This window comes from Diadema setosum, chromosome 15 (genome assembly GCF_964275005.1).
Source record: "Diadema setosum chromosome 15, eeDiaSeto1, whole genome shotgun sequence".
NCBI lineage: Eukaryota > Metazoa > Echinodermata > Echinoidea > Diadematoida > Diadematidae > Diadema > Diadema setosum.
The window spans coordinates 8,713,333-8,739,316 of NC_092699.1; the positions used below are offsets into that span (position 1 = coordinate 8,713,333).

At 39.0% G+C, this 25,984-nt stretch overlaps 2 protein-coding genes across 2 annotated transcripts; both read right to left on the reverse strand.

Annotated features, from left to right (window-relative positions):
* Positions 1-8,535: 8,535 nt before the first annotated feature.
* On the reverse strand, positions 8,536-12,733 carry LOC140239220 (oncoprotein-induced transcript 3 protein-like). Its single transcript, XM_072319101.1, has 6 exons — positions 12,563-12,733; positions 11,656-11,844; positions 11,050-11,267; positions 10,388-10,490; positions 9,503-9,689; positions 8,536-8,708 (listed from the first exon to the last, which is right to left on the reverse strand). Exons 1-6 carry the CDS (start codon positions 12,710-12,712, stop codon positions 8,539-8,541), a joined length of 1,017 nt encoding a protein of 338 aa, XP_072175202.1. The 5' UTR covers positions 12,713-12,733; the 3' UTR covers positions 8,536-8,538.
* Positions 12,734-16,684: 3,951 nt separating this feature from the next.
* Positions 16,685-25,670, reverse strand: LOC140239221 (uncharacterized). The gene is made up of 5 exons (XM_072319102.1): positions 25,667-25,670; positions 22,912-23,121; positions 19,889-20,061; positions 17,799-18,838; positions 16,685-17,459 (listed from the first exon to the last, which is right to left on the reverse strand). Exons 1-5 carry the CDS (start codon positions 25,668-25,670, stop codon positions 16,685-16,687), a joined length of 2,202 nt encoding a protein of 733 aa, XP_072175203.1.
* Positions 25,671-25,984: the final 314 nt, after the last annotated feature.

The following is a 25,984-nucleotide window of genomic DNA, read 5'->3' on the forward strand; positions in this document are numbered from 1 at the left end:
CACAAATCAATTTCATGAAATATGTGATTAATTTCACAGTTAGGTTCCAGACTTTGCTCTATTTTCAACCCTCTGTACAAAATTTCACTTTGCACAGGGGTCAATGGGTGTGTATGGGAGTGTGTGCTTCACACCCTGACAATGGTTATTAACAATGGCCACGGTTTGAATGCCTCATTATTTATTCATGAGAAATTCCACTATCACAACTAGTCTTTATTCAGCCTCTGGCAGTATCTGTGTAAAGTCAAACGCCTGTCGATACTGTCGTTGAGTCGCGAAATTACAATGAATGCCTTATGTTCTATCATAAACGTGGTGACAGGAAGCAAAGAAAATCAATTATAGTATTTAATACACTTGTGTATATGGAACCTTAAATAAATCTACTGTGAAACAATCGCCTTAATGATAAATGCTGCTGAACTCTTTACCAAAAATGATCTCTTTTTTATCGAAAAAGCGAAAAAAAAAAATGTCAGACTATTTAATTAGTAGATGTGATCACTCACATGATCACTCACATCCCGCCACAAGACAGCCACAAGACATCCAGGCAACGCAAACGTCTGCTTAGCAGGTAATTATATTATTTAGTTTATTTATGATATATGTTTGATAATTTTTATTTGTATGATATGTTTGTATGCTATATATACTCACTATACACTCATTTACAGTTATACATTGTTGAATGTGTTGCAAAGTGCCAAAAAATATTGTTAAGTATGTCATGTAACTATTAACTCATGCTCAACTTATATTTAATATATTGTGTTTATGACTTCAGATTTGTTATGCTCAAAAACATATATTTCGTTTCACAAACAGACATTAAAGCTGAGGAAGACCACGGTCGAAAGCTTCACAACTCTGCCGGTTTCATGCGACATCTTCTGTTATCTACATTGTCTCAACTATAATTTCACTTAAGATGACAGAGGCGTGCGGTAGGAATATCAGCATCATCACACTATATATATATATATATATATATATATATATATATATATATATATATATATATATATATATCATATTAAATATCACAGATAGAATTAACAGAAATGTTCTATAAACGAATAGCTCCCATACACACCATCCGTCGTGACTGTTGAAAGTGGGGTTGAAGTTGGTATCTCTGTGAGAGAAAGAGAAAGAGTCTTTTTATTCACCATACAAAGTCCTTACGAACAGCTTTCTTACAGATGAACTTAATGAACAGATGAACTGTATTTCAAATCACACAACTGAGTCGTTCCTTATACAAATCCCTCAAGAAAAAACAAACAAACAAACTTTTGACAATACAAAAATTGACAAGCAAGTGAATCATATTGGGCGTTGCAATATAAACAACGATTTCTTTCAATTTTCACTTTAGTATGTAAAACTAATTACAACATTTGGTAAGCAATATTTTGATTTTTCTCACAACGTAGAATTTGATAGATGAATAGAATTTCAGTGCTTGCCTAGATATAAGTTTAAACTTTGTTTTGTTTTGTTTTTGTTTTTGTTTTTTGGTTATCAGTCAAATAGATTCTAAAGCACTACTTATGTAAAAGTCATGTGTATGCAAGTATCAAAGACTTGGTACTACTACCGAAGTTGAAAAAAAAAAAAATCACTGTCTCAGGTGTAGGCGAAAATATTACGTGGATTGGATTCTCATTGAAAATTCCAATTTCAAGACGTACAAAGAGTCAATGTCACTATCTGGTATGCTCTGTATGCAATAACATTAATCACGATATGTATATCTTACCCTGACAAGTAGGAATCTGTGAGCTCCAACTTCCATCCCTGCATTCACTTCTGCAGCTCTGAACAGAACAATTGATTGGCTCGTATCCATCTATGCACGAAAATGTGATTGTGTCCCCGTCCTCGTAGTACAGGACGCCGCTCACGTTGACCTCGGGAAGAGGCTGGATGATCAAAGCATCTCCATCTGGTGCCTGGCAATAAGCTAGACGATGTTGAAGTCATACCATGGCTTTGTATTTTATTTGAAAGGAATTATGTAAACTTTTCTCTGTGTCGTTCAAGGTGCTCAGCTCTGTTATTAACGTGCTTTACATGAGTATATTGTATAATTTCAGAATAAAAATGTTAGCAGTAACTTTGTTCTGTTGCTGTTTTCCTGTGGACTTTGCTATGTGATGTTTACTATTCATGTCATTATTGTCGTAATTATTTCACTTTATGAACCACCATGGGTACTGCTGTCACATTATCGGGAGGATCCTTCGTTTTTCGATTGCATGTTCTTGTTGTTATTTAGTTTTGTTTTCTTCTGTTTTTGTTAATAGTTTGATGAGTGGCCGAAGAGACACTGCAACTGCACTTTTTGGGTTTTTCATCATTTGACCCCATTTTTCGAAAAAAAGTGAAAGAAATAGTATATAGGCCTTTAGCCTCTGCTATCTCGTAAGAGTCATAACTCTGGTGCTAGAAAAACAGTTACATAACCATAACAATGCTGAAAATCACAAGTCCCTATATATGCACGGGAATTACATAAGAAATGCATTGAAAATAAAAGAGTTTCATATGCCAGAGTAACTCATAATAAACTACATAGTATTACGTAAATGTGGACCAAGACTGAAGGTGACATTACTTTTAGGAATTTCCTCAATGTTCTTAACTATCAAAACTCGTTCAATCGTATGTTTTCCTGTTTAGTACACACACATGTCCCCCACACTGTCTCCCTGAAGCTGGAGGGTGGTTTATTCGGAAGCCATGTACCCTCTTCGTGGTATACCTGCACAGTATTGCGAAGTTGGGTCCACAATCGTTCCGTTTGAGCACACTGCAACTGGTACTCCGATGAAATTACCAGGAATACGGCAGGAGAGATAAACTGTTGTACCATGGTCAATAGGTTGATCTCCATAGCTGTATCCGTCAGTGGACGAATTTGTCACCTCGATGTCATCATCGATATTGGATGGTAAACATTGCGCTTTTCGTGAAAAAGTGACATAAAACATTTCTATTAAAGATCATCAGCTATATTATGTATGCAAATTGTAGTTCTATAGAACGGCCACACATATTTTCAGCCAGTTACAATTTCGGGCCCCAATTTTACATCCGAAATGCATTTACCCTCTCATGTTCCATATTAAAGACCAACGTCTGCATGTCAAAACTTAGGCGAGGTAAACACTTCCAAATTTCCTAAATTCGAATACAGCTGGTGATGTTTCAATCTTTTCAGTGTACTCAGACATGAGATCTTGAAATTAAACACAAGTATAGCACATTTCTGTCTTAATTAGGTTTCCTCCATTCCTCAAATGAGGTACTAGTATGTGAAGCGTGTAGGCCTAATCTTTTCAATAACAGTTAGTCGTAGCTTTGATACATTGATATAATCAAAGTAAATGCTTTAGTGGGATTGATAATCCCTTTATGGTGATTAGAGTTTTGATTCCTCTGTTTCCATACACGTGTGCGCGGGCACACACACACACACACACACACACACACATACACATACACACACATTCAATTAATGCGTCTCCATCATTTCTTTATTTCCAGTGGATCAGAAATACGCAACTTTTAAGATTGACTTGACTTTTGTTCTCCTGTGCAAAGTCTTATCTAGCAACTTTCTATTGACTCCGTGAAACAATGTAACACGTATTTGAAAAAGGTAAATTGCAATTTTGTAGTACAAGTATTCTATATTAAAACCCCATTTAGTTTTTGTAAAATGTGAATATCACAGTGGAAGGACAGTAACATAGGACGCCTGCTAAATCGATACCCTGCATGCAGTTCTCGGTTGGATTTTAAGGGTGAGGAGCAGAGAGGACATTCTAAAGTATCATAGGAAAACATAGGACAATTTAAGTGGCATAATAATGAAAGAAGTTAAAAGTTCGGCAAAATCCAGCATCTAACAATCATTTCCATTTTCATTATTTTTTTTAGTATGATAGAAGTGTAGAATACAGCGCCGATATTGATATGCCAGTGATCGTCGCATTGTGGGGATTTGTTGATACCATAACTTACATATCAAACATGTGAAGGTCGACACATCTGGATTCCATATAATGTCAGGGCAGTAAGAGTAATCAGGTCCCGATGGTGTGGTGCCATCCATACAGGTCAAGTCAATCCTCGACCAGCCAGGGTAGGTCTCTACATCTGGGTCCACAATAACTCCAGATGGGTTGTCAAAGACCGGACGTTGACAAACTGTATGGGAAGAGACTCTATGTCGGCATTTCCTACGAAATGTTACATACGTCGCAAGGGCAGAAGCTCACTTTTCTATTCACGTTAATCCTATCTACTTAATCTAATTATTCAATTGGATTGACGAGCACATTATATATATATATATATATATATATATATATGTATATGACCCTGCATCACAAAACCAACAAAAAGTCCCCAGACATGGATTCCAAGGTTAGGGCAGATTCTGAAAGTGCAGACTTTAGCTTTATAATGATGTACTGTATATCTCAATTCAATGGACTCCCCTAACCTACCTAAATACTGAAAAGAAAACAAACACTCTGGAAAAGTGTGAACTGAGAAGAGAGGCTATGAAGTATACAGGGTCTATGCAAGAGCATAATCTTTACTAAACCGTGCTAGCTGTGCGATAAAAGGGACAAAACACAGGATATAAATCACTGGAGCACCAACAATGAAGAGACTATCAGATTAAGCTGAAATTAGATATGTTCTATTAACACATTCCCTACATCATTAATGCTAACTTTCAAAGCAGTAGCATTATCCTTTCAAAAGTTATTAGACTTGAAAGTGAAGAGTGTGCAAGGGATATCAAGAAATGCAAAGAGGCCCTAAAGACATACCTGATCATTCCACTCTCCCCCTAAAAAGGGTTGTAGAAAAACTGCTGAAAACACACTTTCCCAATCATGTTGCGATTCCAAACGAAAGAATAATGTAGAAGAAGGATAGCTCTTTCAGAAGATATTAGAAAGTCAGAATTGACTCGGTTGACCCATTTCACGTATTTTGAGTCCTCATGTAAATTCAAGGGGTGCGACTTTTTGTTTGTTTTGTGATGCACGGTCATATATATATATATATATATATATATATATATATATATAAGATAAAAAGCAAAACTGGAAAAAAGTTATTGCTGTATTCACCAACGGTTTATTTCTGCACACAGACCTTCTTCAGACCTTCATCAGCGCTGTACAAAAGTAATACGTAAGATGACTCACTGGTATACATAATTATAACAACATGGTTGCACTCGTTAACAGTATAAGTCTAACTAGTGTGAGTCTATGAGGGCCATTATCAGTGATTTCATAGTTATTCAAATTCATGACATTTTTCCGTCGAGATGTTTTCATTGCAACTGATTGAAAAATTGATCTATATGGCTACTATTAAAACACTGATCAATTAAGTGCTTATTTACGTCGATGTAGGGCAATTTGTCAATCAGTTGCAAAGGGTTTATAGTTGTTGTATAAATAGAAAGATGATATAAGATTAATCACTTCTTACTGTCGGTTACAATGTAGGATTAAATATTTTCGTATTAACGTGTGTGAGAGTGTGTCTGTGTGACTGTGTGTGTGAGCAGGTTGCTTGATCTAGGACTTACTAAAACCGGAGGTTGGCTATTTACAATAACAGTGTGTTACAATTGCCATACGCATGGAGTGCTCGACGCTCGTAACGTAAAGAGGCATGGGAAATATAAACATTATTTACGACAAAACTTACACTGATATTGTCTGCTACACGCAGGTAAATTAATCTGCCGAGTCAATACGCTTTCAATTTTGGAAACGGAACCGAACATTAGAATGTTAACTTTCGAAACACAAATATCCTTGCGACTGATTGACAAACTTCTCTTCATCGGAAATGCATCGAAATGAATATGCACCGACGATTCGATGTTTTCGCAGGAACCCTAGTCCGAAAAGGAAAAAAAAAAAATCATGGGTGTACATGCTCGGATTGTAAACAATTCTTTCCAATGATGACGATCAAAGTAATCATCGATGCAACACTGTGCAATGACAATCAACGAATGAATCAAAACGTACTTAAAGAGTAACCTGGAGGCTTCGATAGAGAAGGCATAAACATAAATGACAACAGAACAAAAACAAGAAAAACGCAACAAAGCTGATAACGTTTCCTGTCATGAGCCAAAAAAAAAAAAGATATATAAATTTCGAAATTTTGACCGATTACCTGAATTGATGACACCAATCCGAAAAAGTAAGATAAAAGTCACATACAGTAGATTTACGAATGAACTCTGTTTCTTTATCCAAGTCTCCATGATGGCAGAATGATCGCAGACGATCGTGCGGCAACGATTTAATGACTATGCTGACGTGCTGATCAATTTGATTGCTTACTATATATCAAGGTTCAAACAGTTTCAACTATAATGAATAACGTTTCGGGCTAAAGATTTTACAACCTTTTACCAACTTGACCTACAGACCTATACGTGAAGACTTATTTTTAGAAGCTTTTAGAATTACCTCACAGGGGTGCAAACTATTTCTATAATATATTCTTGTTCCTCTTCCGCTTTTGATCTACAATGAAAAAAAAAAAAGATAAGCCTGAAATATACAGACAGTAAATTATAATGATTATGGTTGAGCCAGTGACTAAAATCGCATTGAAATACATGTTCTTTCTGCACCCCTAGATCAAATGACTTAGTTGAAATTTATGAAATTCTTATGGCGAGTTGTTTTGCATTTATTTCAACTGATCATGCTGATTGACAAATATTGCGCTACATTTGATCAGTGTGGTAGTAGAAGACATGGTTAAAGAAATCATAGGGATACATACTCGAGCAGGATTCCAACTTTGGACTTTCTGATCTCCTGACAAGCGTCTTATGCATTACACCACAGTGTCGGTGTAGGGCAATTTGTCAATCATTAAAAAAAGAGGAAATGTTGTATATCATCCTTTAATAGAATACAAGATCCAAGGGTGTGTGTGAATGTGCCCTAAGTGCGGGAAAAATGGCTGTTTGTTTATTCTCAGATGTCTGATTTGTCAATAATAGTGATATCTTTGTACTTTTATAACTTGAGGGGTTTTTCTTCTGTTTTGTTATTTTTCTGGGTCTAGGGTCTTAACGGGGTCAGTCATATGACAAAGTCATTTTTTCTGACCTTGACCTTTCTTTGTTTTGTGTTTCTTTGCTGCGTCAAACAACACCTTTTCTTGTTGTAATAAGATATATATTTATAATGATTTATATATGTATATATAATACATATACATAACATATAAAATTTCATCTAAGTTGATCAATCTCGAGCAAGCTTGCCTCCCTCCCGTCTCTCTTCAATCTAAATCTGCCTGATTTCGCCAAACTTTCAGGCCGGGAACCGATAATCTTCAGGGTCTGAAGGGTCGTCAAATAACACCTTCTCTTGTTATAATAAGATATATATATATATATATATATATATATATATATATATATATATACATATATATATATATATATATAGACGATGAAGACAAACAAGTTGACATAATGCATTAGAATCCAACTTCATTTATTTGTAAACCAAATTTTCGACCCTTGCACGGATCTTCCTCAAGGGTCGAAAATTTGGTTTACAAATAAATGAAGTTGGATTCTAATGCATTATGTCAACTTGTTTGTCTTCATCGTCTTCATGCTCTTATTCCAACACGCGGATAATAATACCATTATATATATATATATATATATATATATATATATATATATATACATATACAATTTCATCTAAGTTGATCAATCTCGAGCAAGATTGCCTCCCTCCCGTCTCTCTTCTCTCTATCTCTGCCTGATTTCGCCAAACTTTCAGGCCGGGAACCGATAATCTTCAGGGTCTGAAGAGTCGTTCAATATTCATTTCAGTTTATTTCATTTCATTTATTTCCACTTTTTACATTAAACATGACACAAACTACTAATCAATTGAAGAGTACTACGTTAAATGCAATTCAAACAAAAGAAAAAAAGGTGAGAAAATATTTGAGTAAGCATAATTCGAAATGTGGTAGAGACTTCGTAGCCAGGAAGGAAAAAAAAGAGGGAAAGAGATATCGAGATGTATGTTATGTTTCATAGCGATCGTTCATGTATCTTGGGATGAAACCGTCTTAAAAGCCTACAGGCTATTTTGTTCCTCAGGAGAGAAACAGAACTGAAATATCACGTCATTCAAAACAACATAAGACATTTAGATCAGCATCAGGGTATTAAATTGCTTGGCTTTCATCAAGTTATACCACTTTGGGTTTCAATATAGTTACTTATCACTTATGTTATTAGTCTCGCTAAAAAAAATAAAATTGAATTGGATGAAGTGAAGGGAATCATCTTGTAGGCTTATATGCACTGCTTCTTACGTCGGTTAATCATCAAACGTAAATCAACACAAAGAATTTAATACGTCCTCGAGCAGGAACTTTTGGCGAATATTCACCAAAGTTTCTGAAACTTTATCAGTGATTATCGGACTACTCAAGGCTTGTCGGCTCGAATGCCACCTGCCGATAACCCAGTGATCCCGGACGATTACGGAATCCCCTGTTGACCATCACTACCAGGAGAGCAACGAGAGCGATGACGATGCCGACAGATCCAATCGTTGCGACAGTCGCAGTGCTTGGATATCGTCCGACAGCTTCTGCGGATTAAAAGCAGACGAATCAACTTGCAACTTTTTTTTTCCATACACCTATTTAGGCAGCATGAAATTACTTATTTTTCTTGGAGGTGGAAGTTCAGTAGTCTTGATGTTGTTGAATAATGACAACATACATTTATCATATTTGCTTAGTTTCAGATATGAAAGGTTAATTAATAGACAGATAGAACGACACAAGAATGAAATAAAGGAAGAGGAGAGTATCAGATTGAATCAAGAGTATCAAATTGAAAATAAATGATCACGAATATTTCAGTAAAAGATTAAAATTCAAGCGACTGAGGGCAGCATCACAGCGACATGAGGGAGCTTTAGATTTTAGACGCGCGGACGTTCAAAGGGAAAAAAAACATGGTCTGAGCGTGCGCAGTAGCGCACGTCAAGTTACTGCGCACGCTCAGACCATGTTTTTTTCCCTTTGAACGTCCGCCCGTCTAAAATCTAAAGCTCCCTATTGTGTGCTACGTGACGCAATACAAGTTCACAGTTTGTGTCGTGTCTCCGTTTGTAATCGTTGATTTTCATTTCTAGACCTTCGTTCGCTCATTGCATTTGTTGTTATAGTGCTGATTTTATATGAATTTATTTATGGCATTTCCTCTCTTCTCTGTTCATATATTATATATTGTAATACTTATCTTGTTCATGGAAATGATTGTCGTCGCCATCACATTGTTGGCATTGTTAAGTTTGCCCAATAAAGATTCTTTATTTCACCGTCCTATTTTTTACGCGTTATTATCATAACATAAATCTTCAATATACCGGCTTACCTGCAGCATTATTGTCGGCATGATTCGGACTGTGATCCTCGTAAAACGGCCCGAGAGAAATGGTATGAGGCGTCGACTGGGAACCTGTCCCGCCAAGTCCACGCTTTCTCCTCGACAGACAGCCCTGCAGACACCTGGAGCCGGAGTCTTCCGCGTCGCACACCAAGACGGAGCAGTGAACGAACACCTGGCCGGAAGAACGAGACAATGGGAAAGAGGAAGGAGGAGAAGAAGGAAGACGATGAAGAGGATTAATAGGAGAAAACACACAAGACGCAGACCAACACACAGAAACACATACATGACTGACAAGCAGGCAAATTAAAGCGAATTAAAGTTAGACATAAGTCTTCGTTTTCTTTTGGTTTGATTGACGTTTGGTTTATTTCTGTGTGTATAGATTGTCGTTCGTTCTTAATGTTTGTACTCTCGAAGTGCACAATAGCCCATCGAATCAATCAGTTTCGCTAGACCGATCAATGGCCCTCTGTCACCCAACAGAGAGAGAGAAAAAAAATGTTATTCTCTGCTATCCCATGATTCAACGAACAGCTCTGAAAAATATCCAGTAGTTGTCATCATGTCATGATAACAACAGATCTGCCCAGACACACGTTTGTCAAAATATCCTCGATACTTAGAACGCGACATCAATTGGTCTACTGGACTTGCCGCGTTCTACAGATAGAGGGCAGTGTCAGGGATTGAATCATCTGCTCACTATTCACTGCTTTGGATATTGCATTTTTTTTTAAAGATTTCGCTTTCTGTGTCTTGTCTTTCGATGGTTGTGGATACATTGGATGGCTACATCCCATTAAACAGATCTATGGTCATTGATGGTGATCACCTGTTATCGCCCATTGCGTCGAACATTGCGCTTACCTGAGAGTAATCACCCAAGAAGGCGAAAGCATCAACTTGAAATCCTTTCAAAGTGAGGGTGCCAAGATTGTTGAAGAAACGAACTGTCTGATCCTTGGCACATCTAAGAAGGAGGAACATAAGAACGAGTATCCAAATCACCATTCAATGCGCATTAACAAGTCATGCACAAATATGACAATTTTTGCTTCATCTACCAAAGCGAAAGAAATCAAGACGACCTGTTTTCATGACCGACTTCTCTTATCTTTTGAATATTATTGTGGATGTTTCGGAATATTGTCACAGTTTCGAAGATTCTTTTAACCTATTTATATGATAATTGGTGAATTGGTTAACGAGTACAAAGGAAACACAAATTAGATACAAACTTTTGAACTCGACTCCGTCAATTCATATCCTACATTGTTTTTACATTTTTTGCATTTTTTTTTCTGTGGAAGTTGCATTATAGATTACACATAAATCCTCATGAAGGTTACAAATGAAGAACACACGCAAAACATAAGTGATCTTTAATAATGATAGTTTCTTTGTGAGAATGTGTGCAAATCCCCATGGCATGTGCCTAGTAAGATGGCGGCGCGGCGGCTTCACCTGTTTGTACAACGTAAATGGACCAGTTCCCCCCCCCCCCTCCCCATAGAGAACAGTGATCTTACCCTTCTTCAAAGAGAACATATTTCAGGGTGTCTAGCGGGTCTGTTGAGGGCGTGGCCCAGCAGGAATCGATGAAGAGCGTCAGGCCAGAGACAGATGTGAGCTCCACGCCGAAGAAGATTTCGGTACCCAGAGGTATCAGGGCCGAGTCGTTGGCCACGATGTCGAACTTTTCATCCTCATAGCGCTGCAGAGTCAACGTGAACTCTCCGAAGCCAACCTATCAATGTATTAAGTATGCTAACATGATTATTTCAACGACACTGTTACATCTAATAAACAGTTAAGAAAATTCTTATTTCGCGCAAGTCAGTTTTTGATAACAAGAGGTAACATGGCTTCAGACACATTCTGATTTACACAACGTTTCGATGGTATTACTTTTAGTGTAAGATATTATATGGATATATTTTATGCAGATGCGTTCAATATTTTCTTGTAGGAAAAGGGGGCAACAACAATATTTTTTGCACACGAGCACTAGCCTTTTGTCAAGGCCCTCTGGCTGTATGGTGAAGAGAACCCAGCCGAGTGGGGTTGCGCTCGGCTGGGCCCGCTTCGCTCGCCTGTACAACAAAATAGATAAGATCTGAACTATAGAAATGTACCTCTTCAAAAGTGACCTCTCCAAGCTGCGGCGTGAACATCTCACTCAGAAGTTGTTTGCGTTCCAGAATGCACTTGACTGGAATACGTAGATAGTGTTCCCGGGTGATCACCTGTTTAGCATCATCAGCCTCGGGGCGTGGCCGGTAGTACGTCACAACATTTGAATAAACCATGTCATCGTCAAGTTGCTGCAAAGTTAAGAGAAGGAGGGAAAAGCACGCAGGTGTCAATGATGACGATTATCCTCATCATTACCAGTGTAAAACGAAGTTAATCCTAGTGGTAGTGATGTGAAAGTAACTTGAGTATAAAAAAAATAAAGGAACTGTAATCACATAGGCCCCGCATCTGTACTCGTTATGGTGACAGGGGTTTTCTGTTATTTCTCCATCTCTTAGGAACAACTCTCTCCTTATATCCGAAATGCTGAAAGTGTTGATAAGTTTGAATCATTGCTGAAATCTAATCTACTTACTCAATCCTAATCTTTTTTATTATGTACATAATGGGGTATTTTGATTCAATAGTTTTTTCCGTAATTCATGCATTTAAAACAGCAGAATCAAACGCTAGATAAATGTTTACTATTATCATGATTAATATCTTGTTATTATTATTATCATTATCATCATTATCATTATTATTACCATTATTAGAATAGTAAAAAATAACGGTAATTGACAAGGCAGTTGACAGTTCCTGTCTAAATTATTGCTGCGAATTCCTCATAGAAAAAAAAAATCATAGTTATACCATATCGATTATGTTCAAGTTCAAGTTCATATTTCATTCTTTAAAATGATTGCATAAGTCATTTGAAATGGCTGTATATATTAACGTACATTTTGTTGCAAACGTATGTAAGCGACCATATAGAAAATAAAACTTAATTAAATGAATACTAACCTCGTGCTTAGTACTACAAAGGTCGTAGCGGGTGGTAATTGCAATATGCTCGGAATCATGATTGTATCCCACGCACGACTCGTCGGTGAAGTGGACGTCCGTGCCGTCTTCGTCGGGGGCGAGAAGATGTCGCGACAAAATCAGCGTCATTGTTGTGCTGTCACACAGAACCTCGGCGTCTTTGAACAAGAATGAGATGTAATTATTAACAAAGTTTGATTGTAAGTCACTTGGGCACGACAGTGTTTTACCGGCTCCTTCATTTCGATACATTTACAGACCAATATTCATTACATAATACGCTTGTTTGACTTTGGGTTTTTCTTTTTGAATAAACAGCAGTTGAGGATGTTCTTGTGTTTAAACCTACTAAACAGAAAGTAATATGCATCGTATCATACTCCCACTTTGAGTCAAACAAATAACTCAAAAATAAAACTTTTCATACCGCCCTTTTTGATATTTTCTTTTGTCTGGGAATTTTCTCAGTCGTCTAGGTAAAGTAAGGAGAGAAGAAAAAGAAAATAGATCATGGACTACATCGGTAAAGCTAGTCGACTTGACTTAATTGTCTTTTTGGAGTTACGACGTTTCACGTCCTCTCCGGGACGCTTCATCAGGCCAACTAGTCTTTGGTGGCAATTGGTTGTTGACCTGTAACAAGATCAGTTCATTTCGCAAAGTGTCGGGGAAGATTTACCACGATAGTTCATAATCTTTACCTCCTCTTTTTATTTCTTCTCTCGAAGATGTTACAGTATTTTATATTTTCCCAAGTCGCATTCCATATCTCCTCCTCTCTGCATAATACTTTATTCCGGTCAACTCCATCGTCATATCGAGATCACTCTGGAATAAGCCTAGGCTAGAATTTAATAATAGTTGTGCGGTTGAGGAGAAATGGGAAGCAAGTGTGGGGGGGGGGGGGCTTGTTCCTTTGCGCCAGTGGGCTTCATTGTCGTGTACCGCCAACCCTTTACACCCAATTTTCTCCAAAAGTGCTTGGTCTTTGTGAAAGGGCAACACTAATCCAATCTAGGGACAAGTACATTGTAGTCTAAATCTATATCAATTTTAAGGAATTGACAACACAAGGATAATCGAATATTACACCATTTTATCTCATTATCCTTTTCTGAATCATTGCAATTGCTACAACGTCAATAAATGATGCTAACCTGAACTGGGGATTTCCGTGGTTGTTGAAGGCACTTCCGTTGGATTGCGTTGGGGAATCAGATAAAAAGATAATACAACCCATGTGTTATGAAGATGATAGCGAGTAATAAATACAATTAGTCATAATGAGTAACAAATGCATATACAAATCATGGGATGATCACTGCATTGGCTAAATAAGGTGGTAGTCGAGACTTATTAAATTACATTTGATTATGGGATATCACTTCTGACTTGAACAGAGCGTGTCAAAACCTTTCTGTTTGCGGATACAATGGATAGCCAATCGCAAGAAGGAAAAGTCAAGACGGACATGCATGTTCATTCATGAATTTTGCACAAAAGTTTTCCTGGACTTTAAAACTGTTATGATTCTGCAAGATTCCATTGAATAAACGTAAATCCGATACAGCGTTTTGTCATGGTGAACGCAAATGGTGCCAGTAAGGAACTTTGAAGTCATTGATTCCTCACCTCCGCATGATGGAGTAGGATGCGGAGTCCACACGCCGTCCTGACACTCCGTGGTGCAGTTTTCCGCGCCACAGTACACGTCATCGTCTGCATTCTCACACGAAAACTGAATGACGGTTCCGTGCAGATAATACGGGATGCCACTGTAATCGGTGTTCGGCCCGGGCTGAAATTGCACGCCGTTGTCTATGAACGGAGGCGGGCAGTAAACTGATACACGAAGAAGGGAGGAAATGTATAAAATATGAATAAAAAGCAAACGATAGGCAAAAGTATTAGGTGTATTCGTAAAGTTCAACACACCTAATAAACCTATCATGTTAGGGAAACTACGATTGCCTGCAGAAGCGACAAACAAGGGCTGTAATGATAATGATTATGCGATCGCGTTCGTTACCTTTATTAAGGCTACATTTCAAACTAACATACTAATCTTCCCACCATCGTAATCAATATTCTTATGAATCACCTCACAATAAGATATTTATAACCTTCATGCTGTTTTAATTTTGCCTACAGTTAATTCATCTAAAGAAATAAACCAAATATCAATCAACAGATTTACAATCAAATGTTATTGTAAAAGAAAACACGAAATGAACAATTACTTACGCTACTGTGAATCAGCATTTTTCTTACCCTCAGTCAAACCATCTACAATCACATGTATCAATAATGTACATTGTCATGCACCAACAGAACACCCGTCAGCACCGACATAACATCTGTCATACACCGACAAAACATTCTTGGATCAGCACCGAATGACTGCAACTGTTCACGCCATGTTTGCCAACTCCAACTCTCCTGTCCCGAATGGACACTTTTTCTTCCACCCCACCCTGGTTTCACCAAGGCACATCACGGTTCTCCGTCACACCTCCCCCCAACAAGAGGAAAGTTATGAATGTAACTTTTCGACTATAAACACCTTCGTTGTACGGCTTACTTCACTGTTATTGCGTACTATTCAGCTTACACGATTGCAAACTCAAAAAGTTTTGTGTTGTTTTCTTAAAACCTCACCTGACATACTACACTTATTATTACAGATTTTGAGCCTTATCAGAATCAGTCCACTCCGGCATCATATTGTCCACCTTTAGAACAATATATGAAAACTTGACAAGCCCCCTACAAAACATGTAAATACACAAATCAACAGTCTATAGTAATACACATGTGAAACTGTTTTCAACGGATGCACATATACGAGTGCACATAATCTGGAAAGATTACACCAGATGTAATCAATCATTTCTCCAGTAGTATCAATATTTTGACTGAGACTGTGCTTTCTGGTAGTCTCGACTGTAATTATATCCTCACATATTTGACCAATAAACTTACATAACTTCAGGCATGAATAGTATTTTGTTTTTGGTAACACATACACTTCATCTTTAAATGTGAAAACCAAAAATACACTTTCTTCACGAAATTGTTCTGACTGTTGCAAAGATATGTCTGTTTCTCCAACACAAACTTTCATTGGAGTTTCACTGAATGTGGTAACAGCACGCATTTCTTGATTATAACAAAATCGTATTTAAACACGTCAACACATGTGTACATCTTGCTAATACATCTTATACTTATGTCAACTCTGCGTCATGCGTTAGCCAAAACAACAAAATTTTAATCATCGGACATTTCTTTTTGTCCCTTAACACATATGTACTGTCACGCGATAAGATGTTGTAATATAATTATGTGCAAACTCTGGAAAATATCGAGATCATACTCGACACACAAATGTGACGCTGTCACTCTGTAACGAAATACATATACAGGTTATTAATTTACAAAAGTGACATTATAACATTTTGGCTTCTTTATGCCTCACTGTCACTCAACACTTTTTCATTTATACAAAACAACACAAATTCTTTTGTTTTAACACAGATCGGTTGACATAAAACTCAAAATTTGATCAACAGTTTTCCTGTGACTGGCCGGATGTGTTTTGCTATACTGTTTTTGCATTTGCTAGCATTAACTCTGTAACGTATCGGTATAAATACAAATCTGAATCCTTTGACTCTTTGGTACATTGAATGAAATCCCAATACATGTAGAAGTGTGCAACTGAAGCACAACTTTCACTGCAATCTTACAATGCTTGGCGTGTAACACATCATGAAATTTTTCAAGCGATGTCTTCTTATAAAGACAGAATATTGTGTACTAGTACTTTCTCATACTTCCTAGCATCACTCACATACACTGTTTTCGCTTAAAACAAACATGATTAACATAAATACAATTTCTTCCTTCACAAATCCTTGGGAAAGGAAGAAAACTGAACGAAAATACATAAACACATGTATACTTTGTCATATACAAAAAAATATCAACATCAGTTTCTTGTCTGTTTTGAGTCTTGTTTGAAATGTTCAGCTTGATGTAGGTTTCACTGTAGATTTGATATAATTATCGTTCGGCAACATTACCAGCGCGCGCACAGTTTCAAACTCGCGACAGAGCGTCTGCTAATGTGTTGTCCTTTCCTGCTATGTGCACAATTCTCAGTGGGTACGGCTGGAGAATCAAACTCCAACGGAAGAGACGCTGATTCTTGTGCTTGAAGCGTTCTAAGAATGTCAGTGGGTTATGGTCAGTGTACACCACGATGTCTCTTCCACCGTCCAAATACGCTTCGAAATGTTGCACCGCTAGAACGACACTAAGGCATTCCTTCTCCACAGTTGAATACTTTTGCTGATGGCGATTCAGTTTTTTGGAGAAGAAACACACGGGTTTGCTGTGTCCGTTGTCGTCATCCTGAAGTAGCACGGCTCCTACTCCTCGGTCACTAGCATCCGTAGCTAGCTGGAAGCTCCTCTCGAAGTTTGGTGCGATAAGCACGGGATCGTTCATGAGGACGGCCTTCAGCTTCTGGAACGCATCCTGGCAGCTCGCCGACCACTGGAACGTTGTACCCCTTTTCAACAAGTCCGTCAAGGGCACCACCAGGTGACTGAAGTTGGGGACGAATCTCCGGTAGAATCCGCACATTCCCAAAAAGCGCTGAAGCTCCCGTTTCGATGACGGCACTGGGAAGTCCACGATGGCTCGGACCTTGGCATCTCGTGGTGCGACGCAACCTCGGCCTACCTTGTGACCTAGGTAGGTCACACAAGCTTTTCCAAACTCGCATTTGGCCAGATTCACCACGAGTCCTGCATGTAACAACCTCTGGAACAGCTCTCGAAGATGAGCAACATGCTCCTCCCACGTATTGCTGAAAACCAACACATCGTCTATATAGACAACACAGTTATCATGACCAGCAATAACTCGATTCATCATCCGTTGAAAAGTTGCGGGGGAATTTTTCATCCCGAAGGGCATGACACGACACTGGTATAACCCGGAGGGCGTGACAAACGCCGAGATCTCTCTTGCATCTTTGTCTAATGGCACCTGCCAATACCCTTTCATCAAATCCAATTTGCTGACATACTCAGCACTTCCTACCCGATCAATACATTCCTCAATCAAAGGAAGCGGAAACGAATCAGTCTTGGTTATGGTATTGACCTTCCTGTAATCTACACAAAACCTGGACGTTCCGTCTGACTTTGGGACTAGCACTACCGGGGAACTCCAGTTTGAGTTACTGGGCTCTATGATTCCATTTGCAAGCATGAAATCTACCTCCCTATCCACCTGTTCTCTCTTAGCAGGATGAATCCGATATGGATGCTGCTTAATGGGTGCATTTTCACCAACATCTACCGTATGAACAGTATCTTTCGCACAGCCCAATTTATCACTGCAAACCTCCGGAAATTCCTGGAAGATGTCGACAACATCTTGCCTCTCCGAATCAGACAAATGATTGAGCAGTAACTCTGGATTTTCTAGTGCCTTTGAGTTCTCTACTTGCGGAATCATTCCTGACTTGAAACTCACACTCTGAGAATCTGGAGCATCAGGTTCAAACTCGTCTGCACTTTTCTCAGCACTGTGTACGACACTCTCACTCACAACTGCACCTACATCTTCTACACGTTCATGGTATTTCTTCAACATATTCACGTGACAAACTCTCTTGGTTTTTCTACGATCAGGCATGCTCACCACATAAGTCTCCTTCCCAAGCTTCCTCTCTACTACATAGGGACCACTGAATTTAGCCTTCAATGCATCTCCTGGCAATGGAAGTAGAACCAAGACTTTGTCTCCAACCTCAAACACACGACTCTTTGCCTTTCGGTCAAAGATTTCCTTCATTGTCTGTTGCGAAGACTTCAAGTGTTCTCTTGCCACTTCATTCGCTCTCACAAGACGCTCTCTGAACATGGAAATGTAGTCTAAGGCATTGGAATCCTTGTCTTCCTCATCAGACAACAGCTGCTCTTTCACAACTTTCAGGGGCCCTCTTGGCTCATGCCCAAACACCAACTCAAAGGGGGAGAATCCAGTGGATTCATTAGGCACTTCACGAGCAGCGAAGAGAAGAAAAGGGATCCCTTTATCCCAGTCCCTGGGATTATCCTGACAGTAGACCTTCAACATCGTCTTTAGCGTCTGATGGTACCTTTCTAAGGCCCCCTGTGATTGCGGGTGATATGCAGACGACTTGATCTGTTGAATACCAAGCTGGTACATCAACTCCTGAAAGACACGAGACATGAAATTGCTACCTTGATCCGACTGTATTTCTTTTGGTAGCCCATACCTAGTAAAGAAAGTCAACAAGGCATCCAGAACTGACTTAGCAGTTATGCTCCTCAACGGAAATGCTTCTGCGTATCTCGTGGAAACATCCATCACAGTCAATAAATACTGACATCCTGACTTGGACTTCGGCAATGGACCAACGCAATCTACCATCACACGGCTAAATGGCTCCTCAAAAGCCGGAATAGGAATCAACGGCGCAGGTCTAATGGCATGTTGTGGTTTTCCTACCACTTGACATTCATGACACGTTCGACAAAATTCAGACACATCCTTTCTCATCTTGGGCCAGAAGAAGTGATTTCTGATTCTACACAAAGTCTTCTTGACACCCATGTGTCCGGCCATTGGAATTTCATGTGCAAGACGTAGAATTTCCTTTCGATACGGCGGAGGAACAACTATCTGGTTGACAACCGTCCAGTCCTCATCTGCGGGACGATCTGGAGGACGCCATTTCCTCATCAAAACACCAGACTTTACATAGAAACATTCTGGCACTCCCTTCGCCTCATCTACAGTCAATGCACCCTCTCTCAACTTCAACAACTCCTCATCTTCCATCTGTGCTTTGATTAAAGCTGGCTGACAGAACACACCTTCCTCCCAACTTTGTTCTCTTTCACCTTCACTAGTCACCTTTCCAAAGAATGTGTCACCAAGAAAAATTTCACTTTCAAACTCCTTTCTCTCACGCTCTGCTTCACTTGCTCGAAACCTGGTGATAGCACATCTTGGAAATACTTCTGGAAATTCATCGACAAGTTTTTCAGTTTCCTGCTCGTACACTGGGACTTCAGAAACAACCGGAAGGACACTCACTCGACCTCCTGCAAGGTCATTACCAAGCAAAAAGGAAACTCCATCCATAGGGAGAAATGGAACAATTCCCACAATCACTTCCCCTGAAATCAGTCCACTATCCAAATTCACTCGGAATAGAGGGACCGCCTGTGTTCCTCCGTTGACATCATGTATCAGTACCTTTCTACCCGTGTTACAGTCTATGGGCATACTCTTCACATCTCCTACCATGAGGGACTGTGTAGCTCCAGTATCACGAAGGATGACAACCGGTACTCTAAATTCAGCAATGGTAACTGTACCCTTGGAAATGAAGTCCTTGTACTTTTCATCCACACCACTCGAACACGTATCTGTCATTTTTGAGACACTGCTTTTCACAACATTTGGATGACGCTGTTCATCACTTTCACTTGACTTTACAAAACCATTGGTGGCTGTCTGGTTCTCTTTCTCTTTTGTTTCAGCATCTGAACTGTTCTGTGTACGTGTGTCTGCATGGACTAAACCATGTGTTGCTTTTTGCTTTTGTTTTTCTTTTGCTTCATTTTGTTCCAGCAATCGCCTACATTTAGATTTAATGTGACCTGTTTTCCCACAGAAAAAGCATCTCACTTCTTTATATTGAGGCCGTGGCGATTTTGGGCGCTCTTTCTGTGATTCAGTCTTTACTTTATCCCTATGACTACCGTGCCACTTTTGAGCGTCATGATTTCTCGACTGATCAAACTTCCTCTTTCCCTCAGGACTTTTTGTTTTCACTTTATGTGTCAACTCATACTGGTCAGCGGTGACTGCTGCACTCTTTACATCATGTACTCTTCGATCTTCCAAATATGTTCTCAAATCTGGAGGTGTCGATTTCTTGAACTCCTCCATCAACACTATCTCTCTCAAATTTTCATAAGTGAGATCTACTTTCATTGATCGAACCCATCGATCAAACATAATTTCTTTTTCTCTCTGAAACTCTACGTAGGTCTGTCTCGAACCTCTCCTATATCCTCGAAACTTTTGCCTGTAGGCTTCTGGGACTAACTGATAGGCAAGAAGGACTGCTTCCTTAACTGTGTCATAGTTATTTGCCTCCTCATCCGAGAGAGCAGACACTACTGAATGTGCCTTGCCTGTGAGCTTTTGTTGTACTATCATAGACCAATATTTCTTCTCCCACTCCAAATTCCTGGCTATTCTCTCAAAGGAGACAAAGAAAGAGTCTACATCCTCTTCATCAAAGTGGGGGACTGTGTTTGCCATTTTTCCAATGTCAGGCGTCTTTGGTCTCGACATAGTAACATTAGGCCTATCCCCTGGAACGCTACTGGCCTGTGCCTGGGTCAATTCAATTTGACGTTGCATTAACTCTTGTTCAAGTCTCAGATTTTCTGCCTTCATTTTTTCTCTTTCTAACTCCAATCTAGCCAATTCTAGTTGTGTGGAATTTACCCTCATCTCACTAGGTCTAGTAGTAGTACTTTGAGCACTTTTTCTACCTGCGCTCTCAATCTCATCTGTACTCTCACTCTGGTCTGTGTGTTCATTTTCTACACCACCCAGTTCAAGCTTCTTCACCAGAACTGCAAAGATTTCTTTCTTACGACTACACTCTCTGATATCAGCATCTACATGAGTTGCAACCTCAATTAATTGGGCTTTCACTAACCCTCTCAATCTACCAAGAGTGACGTCTTTCACAAACTCTGCAGCATCGAACTTGGCTGCCATGATTATTCACATCTAGCTTTCCGACTAGATTTCAAGACTACGTCGCTAACGCAACTTCCTACAGTGACTCCACGGCGTACCGAACTACGAGAATAGTCTAAACAATTCAAACCTGACAAACACTCGTATATCTCGAGGCCAATTTCCTCGTAAAGCCACATCTAACGATGCTAATCCAAATAACCAGAAAGTGACACACTAATCTGATAGAATGACATAACGGAAACGGTAATACGTACCCTTCCTTTCCAGCAATCAATGCTGCAACCCTGGAATTCAGCTAGCGAGAAGACCAGTACAAGTGCGCAAAACATACTCATCGCATCGCTTCGCGAATCGCACTTCCATTCACAACCACTGCTAACGCAGCCCCATTACACATACCGTGCAATGTCACGCAGTATACAATACCGCTACTACGAACGAACGACACTGTTACGTTCGCTACCCTGTGTACACATTTCACATGAGTGCGAACACTACACATATATGTACCTCCAACGGGCATCGATCACTACAACGATGTAACAAACACCGAAATACTACCAAAAGACGGCTTGTTTGTATGTTCATTTCCCGGACATGTTCCCCACATGTCATGCACCAACAGAACACCCGTCAGCACCGACATAACATCTGTCATACACCGACAAAACATTCTTGGATCAGCACCGAATGACTGCAACTGTTCACGCCATGTTTGCCAACTCCAACTCTCCTGTCCCGAATGGACACTTTTTATTCCACCCCACCCTGGTTTCACCAAGGCACATCACGGTTCTCCGTCACAACATGTAAAATAATTGAAGCGATAACGGCAGTGCTCATCAGTCGATGATATTTTCTGCTACAGCTATTCTCCATTATGTTCGTCTTACCAACATAACTTTACTACTATACAGTCATTGGACCAGATCATAGCATCACCTTCACAACCGTTGAAAGGACATTGTCTTCATTCAGCCGATTTACCTTATTAGTTATTATTTGAATGTTATCATCATCAACCCTTAGGCCCGAATTCACGAAGGTGGTACAAATAAAACCATGGTTTAAACCATGGACAAAAACCATGAAGTGCCAAGTGTCCCATGGAATATTTCGTTACGAAATCAGTCATTTCGACGATGAAATGATTATTTTGACAATAAAATGACAACATTTTGTAACTAAATGAACATTTCCTCCACGAAATGATAATTTCGTTAACGAAACGGTCATTTTGTCGACGAAATGATCCGATTTCGTAACGAAATATTCCGTGCGACACTTGGCGCTCCATGGTTTTTGTCCATGGTTTAAACCATGGTTTCATTTGTACCACCTTCGTGAATTCGGGCCTATGTGTGCAACGTTTAAATCCTGTCCATAGACATTTGTGTAAAATGTGTGCACATTTGACTCAAAGAAAGGCTTACAGGACACGGTGTATGTGAATGTGTCGCATTTGTATTTTTTTTTTTAAATCGCCCATTTACCTGCGCAGGACTGCGAAGTGTCGTCAAACGTCCCGTTTGAACAAGACGAATACGGATTTCCGAGAAATTCTCCAGGAATGCCGCAGGCCAGAGGGACTGTCTCACCATGGTTGAAATTCCCAGCATCATTAAAGCTCTGTTGTCGCCTTCCCGTGTCGTTGACAAGAAAGACAACGATGTCGTCGTCAAAGTCGGACCCACTGCATTGTGCTGTTGGAGAGATCATACAGAACCAACGTAGAAAGTGGGGTTTAACAGTCCCATTCATAACCAATTATGTGGTGTTTCACTGCTTGCGATCATGAAGCCTTCGTATTGTGTCTTGTCGCTTAATATTGTATCACATGTATGTGATACTGGATTTTTGGATTACACAGAAAATAATGTGTTTTCCTTTACCTTTTTTTCTAAGTAAAGAGATTGGAAACTGTCACTGAAGGGTTGACGCCATATATAATAATCAAAAGAAGGGTGCTGCTATGAACGTAGGGATATCACAGTATGATAAGTATTGAACGATAAACCGTTATTGAAAATTGCAATACATCTGAAAAACGAGAAACGGTATGCTTTAGTTTAATTATTCTGCGATGGTTATCTTTACCTCTTAACTCCCAATAGATCTGATATGCATTTGAATGAACATCCATTATCTAGAAATACGTACCCAGCTATGAAAAAAAAAATGCAGCGGCCGCAACCAATGATCCATGGTATGTTCTCTTGATCATAGTATTATAGCCTGGTCACGATAGCTGTTACTTTCAACGTAGAAAAGTAGTACTTTTTAGTTACGTGTAAATTTCCGAAATGCGTACGTTCAACAAATAGGCAGGGCGTCTTTAACGCCTTGAATTTGCACCATGTGTCCTTGTTCGTGCCAGAGCCAAACTTCCCCTTTCTTCATTCGGTTGAGTGTCGAATCTTAGAATAATTGTTATAGTAAGAGAGACAGTGGCATGCACGTAATTTCTGAATAATTCAGAATTTAGGCACGAAATTATTTTGTTTTTGAGTATAAGACGACTATTGATGTTGGTCAGGTTGACTGGACCAGGCCCTAATTCCATTTAAAGTACGTAGGTCCTACTATACATGGTTGAATGTGTAAGGGACTCCAGAATCGTGGCTTGTACTGACAGAAAAAAAAAAAATTGTGCTTCTTTCATCTCCTTGTATTTCAAAACGCTTTCTTTCGACATAAATAGCTAAATTTAATTGTCACCCCTACCAAAAAAAAAAAAAAAAAAAGGAAAAAACGATGGACAGCTCTTTTGGATCTTTAGCAATTTAAAGCGTTTGGGGACTGGCTGTTAAGTGCTTTTAGAGCGGGGACGAGATGTCCTTAAGAAATGAGCATGTATAGTAGTGCCATGTGGATAATTATGTCATAATGTCAAAATATACACTCACAGTGCCTATATGTTATAGGTTTCTGCCCAGATCTACGCAGATTAGGGACCGCTTACCTAATGATGAAAAAGACACATTGTGCAGCTATGCGGCTGCAAGTTCCAGGCATTATACTGGGATTACGTCCGGTCAGCCGACTGGGCGGATGCAATACCTATTGTTTGTTTTAACTATGCCGAAATCAATCACTCTTTTAAATAATAACACTATTCACAGTGCAGTGATTACGATCGATCGTGGTTTTAACTCGAATTTGGGCAATGAACAAATTAAGAGGAACATAATTATCACCGCCGACCAATCAGCTTTCAGCAGTTCATCGGCATCACAAAAGACAATTTGCTGCAATAAGAGCTTAATTTTCAAGTTCGATTGAAAAATAGCTGTCTCCACGACTGTAACACCAATTGGTAGGGCGTGTCTTTTGTTGAGAAAGAGCGCCTCTCTTGAGCACAAACTCTCACTTTTTTTAGTGTAACTAGCAAAAGCTATTGCTTGCGACAGTATGTGCGTTTCTAAATTAACAGCAACATTAAAGCCTACATGGTATTCTTGTTTATTCCCTCTCCCCCAGAAAAAAAAAAACAATCAAAAAATACATGGCAAAGTGAGAGAAGCAAGAAACCTTTTGCAAAGTGCGATTTTTATGGAGAGTGAAATTAATTTTTTAAGTCTCTATATCAGTGCTGAAAAAGAAAACACCAAAACGCATGTACATTATACACGGACAATATTTCTCTCTGAAATGGACTAAAGCTTACATGTTGATAGTTATTCAGAACTGCATTATGTGGGCTCTTTTAATGCAATTGTGGGTGTGGTGGGAGGTATGAGATTAGTTTTGTTCTGTTTGATTTCTTTTCGGTATCATGTTGCACATAAGAAATAGGGATATATATATTTTTTTTTCATTTTTTTTCTCGATTCGATCATGATATGGATAACGAAGACGATGGAGTGGGTAAAAGTTGTGTGGATGAGCTTTGATCAGGAATGAAATCGATCCGAAACCTGCGTTTTCTTCCCCATTTTTGAGAGAGGGGGGATTTTCGTGCCTCGTATTAGATCATTGTATCATAACATTATGACATCAATTTATGTTTCAATGAATTGGTTCATCTAGCGATCTACAGCATTGACGGGCTAAGTGAAAATGATTAGGGGGATGGTAGAAACATAGGAAGTACGACATTAAAACATTAGAGTGGAATATTACTAAAATATTATATTGATAAAGAAGACATCAAAGAGTTTCTTTTTTTACTGCATTTCTAGAATAAATCGTTTAATCGATTTTGATATCAAATGTAATTGTAGTTTTGTGTTCGTAAAAGACACTCACGCATAGCTTAGGTGGGATCACGTGGCGCTCTGGCATTGCAAGACGCCAATTTCGAGCAAGGCACTGTATCAATACAAAACTAGCGATTGTCGTTGTCTGGTTGTGGCAAACGTTTGGAATTGGATACAAAATTTGACAGAGGATGAAAAAATTAGATGAAAATGAAGAGCATGAAAATATAGCTCTGTGGTAATTTACTCCTTTCATGACTTACGGGATTTTCATAAATTTAAAATATGCGATTGTTCCATTGCGTTTCAAATACGATAGAAGTCAAAACATTAATAGATCAAAATGATATTGAAAGAAGGAAAAAAA

Excerpts from the sequence above, each read along its gene's own strand:
- LOC140239220 (XM_072319101.1), bottom strand. The coding sequence starts at position 12,712 with ATGACGCTGATTTTGTCGCGACATCTTCTCGCCCCCGACGAAGACGGC. Across the intron at positions 11,845-12,562 it reads TTTGTAGTACTAAGCACGAG|CAACTTGACGATGACATGGT; the intron begins GTTAGTATTCAT and ends TTAACTTTGCAG. Across the intron at positions 8,709-9,502 it reads TGCCGACAATAATGCTGCAG|AAGCTGTCGGACGATATCCA; the intron begins GTAAGCCGGTAT and ends TTTAATCCGCAG.
- LOC140239221 (XM_072319102.1), bottom strand. Across the intron at positions 20,062-22,911 it reads CACTTCGCAGTCCTGCGCAG|ATACGTGTTCGAGTGGTGTG; the intron begins GTAAATGGGCGA and ends CAAAAATGACAG. Across the intron at positions 17,460-17,798 it reads CCGGTAGTGCTAGTCCCAAA|CAATACGTGGGAGGAGCATG; the intron begins GTCAGACGGAAC and ends GTTGGTTTTCAG.